The 9169-nt window shown below is 48.0% G+C and overlaps 1 protein-coding gene across 2 annotated transcripts in view; it reads left to right on the top strand.

The window, feature by feature from the left end:
* EGFR (epidermal growth factor receptor) overlaps positions 1-9169 on the top strand; it is a 202155-nt gene that overhangs the window by 158631 nt on the left and 34355 nt on the right. For both annotated transcript variants that reach the window (XM_017516423.2, XM_037734208.1), the window contains exons 16-20: positions 4621-4651; positions 6418-6425; positions 6677-6818; positions 7661-7783; positions 8448-8546. In XM_017516423.2, coding sequence (XP_017371912.1) covers positions 4621-4651; positions 6418-6425; positions 6677-6818; positions 7661-7783; positions 8448-8546 — 403 coding nt within the window. The remainder of the gene's footprint in view (positions 1-4620; positions 4652-6417; positions 6426-6676; positions 6819-7660; positions 7784-8447; positions 8547-9169) is intronic.

Here is a 9169-nt window from a genome sequence, read left to right as displayed (position 1 = left end):
TGATGGTGAGGAGGTGGGAGTAACCATAGTGGCAGTGACAGTGATTGAGACATGATAATGATTTGTGACAATAATGTAATCTCTAACAGTGATATCTTAATCCCTTTTCCAAAAGTATCAGATCATACTATAAGGGCCACGTTTCCAGAATAATAGCAGACATGATGACAGTCAACATCGGAACTTGGCATCTGAAGGTCGCAGGGGTAGCTCTAATGTCTCAGCAGGAAAAGCAACATTTGCTATTAGTCTGAGATACTAATTATTTAGTTAAGGAAATACTCACCTATACCTAGTTTTTAATGTTTTTTAAAATCTGGAATTGATTCTGAATTTTAGCAAATATCTCCCTGGGAGCAACGTAAGATTTTTCGTATTTTTGGCTTTGGGTATAACCAACATGCTGGCTCTGTTGGCCTCCTTGTGAGCTTGATGAAGCATGGTATTAAAAAAAGATGCTTTGCTAGTTTTTCACTTAATCTCTTTCTATCAGCAATTTTGGAGCTAAGCCTCTGAAACAGGATTATATTATGTGTATAGAATAAATGTTCTATCTTCCCCCTTTTTCTCTCATTTGGAATAGATGTGTGTCAGTATCTCTGCGTTGGTGTCTCTGCATCAGTGTCTCTACGTCAGTGTCTCTGAGTCAGTGTCTCTGCATCAGTGTCTCTGCGTCACTGTATCTGAGTCAGTGTCTCTGCATCAGTGTCTCTGCATCAGTGTCTCTGCGTCAGCCTATGTCACTGGGCTTAGGGGATATCCAGAAAGTGATTGGGTGTTGACATTTTCAATATATTTACTTTGTGTGAGAAATAATTTGCCAAATATAGAAAGAGGGGATTTACTCAAGATTTAAATTAAAAACGTTAGTGGTCATTTGTTCTAATGTCTTTCTATTTTTTCCTGGATCATGATAAATCTTCACTGTCTGACTTCAGTCTCCCGCTAAAAGTGCATTTCCTTTCTACAATTTCAGTTTTTCCCTTTGCTTCAAATAAAGTCCTAATGCTGTTCATTTGACATATAGAATTTTATCAGTATTTTCTTTAGTATATATGATTATATTCCTGAATCTGAGCCTTTTTAGAAGAGTATATAGTTTGATATAGTCTTGTTATTGCCACCTGTATCTTCTTCCAAAGCCATTAATTACATAGGAATTGCATGATAGAGATGGATTTAATTTTTTTAATATGGTGAAATGTTGATGAGAGTAAGGGAATTTTTTAAAAATTTGTTTCACTGAGTATTTATGTGCACAACATTCCTGAATATATTGTCTCTCTCATTTCTCAGATGGGATGAACTGCCTTCTCCATTTCTACTGTTAAAGAAACACTTACGGGGTTTCTTTAACAGGTTGTGAACAGCAGCATCCGAGCCCAGAGTATAGCCTCAGCAGCTGCTGATTCCAAAAGCCGCACCTTCCAACCAGCAGGCGCAGCCACCCAGGGGAACGGGGAGGGACCCTGGAAGCTATTTCTTTTTTTTTTTTTTTTTTTGAGACAGAGTCTCTCTCTGTCACCCAGGCTGGAGTGCGGCCGTGCGATCTCAGCTCACTGCAACCTCCACCTCCCAAGTTCAAGCAATTCTCCTGCCTCAACCTCCCGAGTAGCTGGGATTACAGGTGCCTGCCACCAAACCTGGCTAATTTTTGTATTTTTAGTAGAGACAGGGTTTTGCCTTGTTGGCCAGGCTGGTTTTGATCTCCTGATAGGTGATCCACATGCCTCGGCCTCCCAAAGTGCTGAGAATACAGACGTGAGCCACCAAGCCTGACTGGAATATCTATTTTTATTATTTTATTTTATTTTATTTTATTGATATGGAGTCTCGCTCCGTTGCGTAGACTGGAGTGCAGTGACATGATCTCAGCTCACCACAACCTCTGCCTCCTAGGTTCAAGCAATTCTTCTTCCTCGGTCTCCCAAGTAACTGGGACTGCAGGTGCACAATACCATGCCTGGCTAATTTTTGTATTTTTAGTAGAGACCATATTGTTGTTTCACCATATTGGCCAGGCTAGTCTCAAACACCTGACCTCATGATCCGCCCACCTCAGCCTCCCAAAGTGCTGGGATTACAGATGTGAGCCACCGCCCGGAATATCTATTTTTAAATGGAACCGCGTTTTCATAGTACACAGTGAGGGGAAAGTTGCTTTGAAATCTTTATCCTGATAAATCAAATAATATGAAAATTTGCATACATTAATATATGTAACGAAGTTTAATTACCGCTATAATTGCAAATATGTATAAATTCCTTACCCCAAAGAACAGACGGGTCAGTCCTGGAGGGTAGGAGGACTGAATGAATCAAGCTGGGGACACAGAAGGATTTTCCAACAGAATGAAATAACATGCTACGGTCTGTTTGCCTTCATACCATCATGTCTGCAGAGTCATGGAGGCCTCATCAGTGTCAGCAGGAGTCCCCTACCTTCCGACACTCGCACCTTCCCTCCTGCAGCCCCATCCTAACTGTCCTTGTCCAGCTTCTCTCCAAGGGTCAACCAGTCTACCTTTCCTTACAAGCTTGTTTATCACAGCATTCTGTTAGCAATCCCTATGGTTGCCCAGAAGCATTTTCAGAGGCTGCATAAGACTCTGGATCTTGTAGAAAATTTGCAGTTTCATTCTGCACTCCCTCTGCGGAGTGTTCCCATTGCATTGCGTTCAGCAGGCAGGGAGAGACTACAGACATAAGGTCTGTTCACGAGTGACTGCTTTTTCTCTCGGACTGTTGTGTGTCTGTAGGAGGCAGTGCGGTGGGCAGTAAGGACGCCTCCTGTGTGTTCCACTGCCTGAGAAGCCTCTGTGCTTGGTTTATGTGCTAAGCTCAAAGGCACCGCAGGGGTAAGACTGCACTACATGGCACCATGGAAAACAGGGAGCGCCCAGACCCCCAAATTAAGAAGAGCAGTGTAGAGACCAGAGACCTGGAAAGCAGAGATAGAAACTGTTAGGACCAGATGATTGTGTCAACCCAGGGCTCCCCAGGCCTCTCACATACTGAAATGTACTTGTCCATCTTTCCCCAGGCCAGGAAATAGGAGTCTCAAAGCCACATTATTCTGCCTTTTAAACCATCGTCCTGTAATCAAAGTAATGATGGCAGCATGTCCTACCAGAGCGGGAGCCCAGCTGCTCAGGAGTCATGCTGAGGATGAATCCCATCTCTTCTCCACGTTAGAGTTTCAGCTGGGTCAGGGTGGATGCAGCCATCCCCATGCCTGGCCTTCTGCATCTGTGATCCTCACGGCCTCCTCCCGTCCTGAGCCTCATGCCTTCACCCGTCCATTCCTCCCGTCCTGAGCCTCATGCCTTCACCCGTCTGTTCCTCCCGTTCTGAGTCCCATGCCTTCACCCGTCTGTTCCTCCTGCCACAGAGCCTCATGCCTTCACCTGTCTGTTCCTCCCGTCCTGAGCCTCATGCCTTCACCCGTCCGTTCCTCCCGTCCTGAGCCTCATGCCTTCACCCGTCTGTTCCTCCCGTCCTGAGTCCCATGCCTTCACCCGTCTGTTCCTCCCGTTCTGAGTCTCATGCCTTCACCCGTCTGTTCCTCCTGCCACAGAGCCTCATGCCTTCACCCGTCTGTTCCTCCCATTCTGAGTCTCATGCCTTCACCCGTCTGTTCCTCCTGCCACAGAGCCTCATGCCTTCACCCGTCCGTTCCTCCCGTCCTGAGTCCCATGCCTTCACCCGTCTGTTCCTCCCATTCTGAGTCTCATGCCTTCACCCGTCTGTTCCTCCTGCCACAGAGCCTCATGCCTTCACCCGTCTGTTCCTCCCGTCCTGAGCCTCATGCCTTCACCCGTCTGTTCCTCCCGTCCTGAGCCTCATGCCTTCACCCGTCTGTTCCTCCCGTCCTGAGTCTCATGCCTTCACCCGTCTGTTCCTCCTGCCACAGAGCCTCATGCCTTCACCCGTCTGTTCCTCCTGTCCTGAGCCTCATGCCTTCACCCGTCCGTTCCTCCCGTCCTGAGCCTCATGCCTTCACCCATCTGTTCCTCCCGCATTTCCTTTCTGCCACCCTTGCACGTGGCCACCAGATTCTCAAAAGCCTCCTACCCATTTCCTTCCTTCCACTCCCTTTACCAGTGCCGCTCATCCCATCTAGTAGCCTAACCGTCACCTCCAGGACTGACCTCTTCCTGCTCGCTGCCAGATGGGTGTTCAGAGCGCACATAGACTGTCGGAAACCTGCAGGGACTCCACGCTGCCAGTCTTCTCTGTAATCAGTGTGGCCCCGGTCCATGCCTCTAGCCTTGGCTCCTTCTGCCCCTCTGTCTATTTGAAACTCTAGAGCCAGCTGTGGGACAAGTATCTGTGTCAAAGCCAGATGTGAAAACATTTCAGTAACAAACTGGCTGCTTTGTTCCATGCTAGAACAATGCCTATCACAGAGTAGACACTCAAAATATTTGCTGAGTGAATGAACAAATGAATAAATGCATAATAGATAATTAACCAATCCAAGATTCAGACACATTGTGATTTTAATTATTTAAGAGTAGTTTAGCATACATTGCCTTATGATTTACTTTAAAAATCTCCAAGAAATATGCCAAAGAAGCAGAATGAGAAAAATGTATATTTCTCTTTCCCTTTCTGCAGATGCGCTGGGCCAGGTCTTGAAGGCTGTGCAATACCTGGGTAAGTGTTCACAGCTCTGTGTCAGATGGACCTCGTCAAGAATGACCACACTGCTGTGGGTGAAGATGATGCTGTCCTGCGTTTCTGACTGTCCTCTGTCCTGGTCAAATTTCTGTGGCTACCCTCAGCCAGGGTTTCTGCAGAGACTGCCCAGCAGTTCCATGTGGCTCTGCGTGCCAGCTTGGTCATCAGTGGAGAGAAGGGAGAATGCACCGTGCCATGGCTCGATCATGGCCTGCCTCCAACGTCCTTGGTTCCACTGGTTTTGTGGGGTCCTTCTCTGCTTCTAGTACCTCTTCTTTTCTGCCCACTCACCCGATTGGCCCCATCACAAGCCTGTGTGTGAGTGGCCTTTCTGTTTGATGACACCCTCCAGCATGGGGCAGTCTCTCTCCTTGATTCCTTTACTAGACACTTTGCCTAGCAAAGGCAAAAGGGCTTCCTTCAACATCAGCTCCGGCCAGTTTGCCAGAGCAAAACCCTGAGAAAAGCAAAGTTGAAAAATCTTGTTCAAACTCACCAGGACAGAGTGGCGTTACGCCCGACAGCATCTGGCCAGGAAGTAGGGAATTACACACTGAGCACCTGTTTGCCATTTGGGACATTTCCAAACATGAGCCAAACTCCCAGGCCCCTCTGCCATCTCTGGTAACACCTACAAAGTCCCTTCCTCACCACTGCCCTTCCTGCATTTCAGCATGCTCCTCCACCCCGGAGCTGATAACCGTAGCTCTCCCTCCGGCACTGGTGAACATGATCAAGGACGAAGGCAACTTCTCAGAGACAGGGTCTTCTTCAGTGAGCTGCTAGGACACCCAGCAGAACTTCCCCACTCCACGCTGCGGTCTCAGTGATGTTAATCATGGCCTTTCCGCCACGTCTCCACCTCGAAGCCAGTCACAGCCATTCCTTCTTACATCTGCTCTTTTCTGTCTTTTTCATCTCCTGTTCACCCACCCTTACTCCTATGTTACCCTATGGACATGCGCTCCACAGCAAATGATTCCTTGTGTCTTCCGGAATTCCCTCAAAATAGCAAAACTCATTAATCCAGGCTGTGCTAACTAGGGGTTTGTCGTAACACAGATGATGCCAGCAGTCCCTGAAAGGAAAGGATTGTATCCTGTCATACTCATGAAGTACATTTGGCCCACTTAAGAGAGACCTGTAAAGACTTCGACGCATTCCTAATGTGCAAATGCCACTGCTAATTCACGTTTTATATTTATTAACGTTTCTACCTGAAAATAGTAATCCATTTGCCAGCAGCTCAAATGGGATAGATACTTAAGAACAAGAACTTTCTAACGACTCCAGATTCAGAATTACAATCAGATTGGCCCTTTCCCCCGTGAACTGGCACACGTGGCTTCTGGTTTGCTCTCTCTGGAACTAGACACAACCTCCGTGGGGGGAGGATTAAATGCACCTGCAGGCTGAGGCAGCATGATGACCACACTCATCACAACGATGTGCTCTGCGTCTGAATCCTATCCCTTTATAACCCCCTTCAAGCTTGTTCAGAGAGCATTTCACACAGTTTGTGTGCTCATCTCGAAAGCTAAGGACCCAGAGGAGTCTCCGCATTGTCAAAAAGTCCCTTCACCCAGCCTGGCCCGTGTGTATGGACTATGGCACTTCAGTCGCATGGCAATACTCTTGGAATGAACAAAATACCAATTCATGAAAAAGCATTATTGAAGTCTGAGTTATTTTTTTAAATTATATTTTGTTAACAAATTGAAAAATACTCATCATATGGATAGGTCCAGATGATGCCTCCTTTTTAAAAAATGAGGAAAAGCGGGCCTGGTAGGGGACTGGGGGGAGCTTGAGAAAGTTAGAAACGTTGCCCTAGAAACTGTTTTTTCTCCCTTTAGAAGCTACACAGTATCTCACTTTCCAAGATCATTTTACAGGATGTCAGTGCGCTGGAACATGTAGGGGCCTATTGCATGCCAATGCCATGAAATCTGCCAGCAACCTCACCCTTCCTTGTTCCTCCACCTCGTTCCAGGCCCAAGATCCCGTCCATCGCCACCGGGATTGTGGCTGCCCTCCTCTTGGTGCTGGTGGTGGCCCTGGGGATCGGCCTCTTCATGCGAAGGCGCCGCATCGTCCGGAAGCGTACGCTGCGGAGGCTGCTGCAGGAGCGAGAGGTGAGTGCCAGGCCTGGGTGTGCTCAAGAGCCGTGGCACCCTGGCGGGAACGAGGGCCAGCCCCGAGAGTGGGCCATTAGCCGTTGTGTATGTTAGATACATAATTGTGTTATGATGCAGAAAGAATCTCAAATGTGCAGTTATACCCAGTTAGTGACGTGTTGGTACATGCATGCGAGGACACGGAAATGTTTCTAGGCTGAGCCCTTCAACACCCACAGAGCTGTGTGGCATCTGCTCAGGACCCGGTGCCTCTGTATATGCGGGAGGGAGGTCAGGATGCCGTGCGGGCTGTGTGGCCGAGGCTAGAGGATCCTACTTTGGAAAACGCCATTGTCCACACAGTGGCTTTGTCCATGACGGACTCTGCTGCAGCCCAGTCCTGTGCTGGAAGCCACCGTCTCTGGAAAGGGAGACCCAGTGGCTCATCAGCATAAGGGGATGTGACGTGCCACCACAGACACCAAAATGACCGCCATACACATCTTCCCTACTGGAGTTTTTCAATCCAGCTGGTAGGCGTGGAAATGGAACCAGAAATTGTGTTTGTTGAGAGGTTTCTGTTCATTGAAAGAACACCTGCATCACAGCCCGGGTTTCTACCGACTGCTGTGAAGCTCTGTAGAGAAGGCATGCGTTTCTCCTTTGAGTGAGCTGGCAAGTGTCATGTGGTACTTGTCCAGAGGGGCCTGGAAGTTTGTAGCAAGTTTTACAAGCCTGAGGTTCTTTTATCCAAGCACATGCTGTGGCTGCCGGCGCCCATGCTGGACCACGTCTGGCACTGCTTCCCAGCGTGGTGAGCGCTGAGGGGCCCCTCGTCTCTGTGTTCTTGTCCCCCCCAGCTCGTGGAGCCTCTTACGCCCAGCGGAGAAGCTCCCAACCAAGCCCTCCTGAGGATCTTGAAGGAAACTGAATTCAAAAAGATCAAAGTGCTGGGCTCTGGTGCATTCGGCACGGTGTATAAGGTAAGGTCCCTGGGACAGGCAGGGCTGCAGGGTCCCTCATGGTCTCAGGGAAGCCTGGAGTCCTCAAAAGCTGTATATTTCCATCATTTACTTTACTGTCTGTTTCACTGAGTGTTTGGGAAACTCCAGGTTTTTTTCCAAGTTATTGAGAGGATATCTTTTATAACCACAGTGAGCAGTGGTCCTATGAGACCCATACACAGAGCAAAGGCAATTTTATGAAGGATGCCATTGACCTCGCAGTGGGGCACAGCACAGGCGGGAGGAAGGCCGCCCCTCTCCTGGGCATCAGAATGCAACCCAGCCTAAATGGGCTCATCTTCGTTTGCTGCTTCTAAATCCTCTGCGTGAAATCTGATTTCAGTTAGGCCTAGACGCAGCATCTTTAAATTCTGGATGAAATTATCCACACGGATTTTATAACGGGCTATACAAGCTTGAGGTTCTTTTATCTAAATAATCACTGTGATTCATGGAGCCCGTCAGCTGCAGGGCTGCAGGGACGTCACAGTCCCCAGCAATGTCAGGCTTGGGTGCGGCTCCAAAGCCCCAGTGTCCCTCACCTTCAGGGTGCATCGCTGGTAAAATCCACCCCCCTCGCTAGGCAGTGTGTGTCACCATCTCACAATTGCCAGTTAACGTCTGCCCTCTCTCTCTATCATAGGGACTCTGGATCCCAGAAGGTGAGAAAGTTAAAATTCCCGTAGCTATCAAGGAGTTAAGAGAAGCAACGTCTCCGAAAGCCAACAAGGAAATCCTTGATGTGAGTTTCTGCTTTGCTGTTGGGGACAGTGGGCTCTAAACCTCAGGGTCCGCCTTTTCGCATGTCTGGCAGGTGCTCTGCTGTAGACCCTGCTCATCTCCACATCCTAAACATTCGCTTTCCATATCATTCCCTTTCTAGCTATAGTGGGTATAACTCCCTCCCTTAGAGACATACTGGCCTTCCCATGCTGGCATCCACCCCAAAAGACTAGAAACAGGCAGTCGCTGGCATCTACCCAGCTCTAGTCTCTTGGCACGCATGGTGAGCGAGTGCTTTTGGTGAGCCTGGAACATGGGTATTGTGTTCAGTCATTTTCAGATGAAGAAATGGAGACATAAAGAAATGGGCTGACCCTCCCGTGGCTGGGGTAGGGTCTAAACCTCTTGTTATTTCTGACTCTGAAATTTGCATTCAGTTCACTCCACCAAGTTATCTCAGCTTTAAAATGGCTTATTTTAAAGGTACCTAAAATATGATGGTGTCCAGTCAATAAGCTGCCCGCCTTTTGTACTTTCTCTCAAAATAATTCACGTTTTTCTCCAGTGTCTGTTGATTGTTACTTTGTGGAATAAGTTCTTGGAAAATTCCACAGGATTGTTCTTACCATCTTACTTCCAATT

The sequence above is a fragment of the Cebus imitator genome, unplaced genomic scaffold (genome assembly GCF_001604975.1).
Source record: "Cebus imitator isolate Cc_AM_T3 unplaced genomic scaffold, Cebus_imitator-1.0 Scaffold586, whole genome shotgun sequence".
Taxonomy (NCBI): domain Eukaryota; kingdom Metazoa; phylum Chordata; class Mammalia; order Primates; family Cebidae; genus Cebus; species Cebus imitator.
Note: the sequence above shows the minus strand (reverse complement) of the source record. Positions and strands in the feature narration are given on the sequence as shown.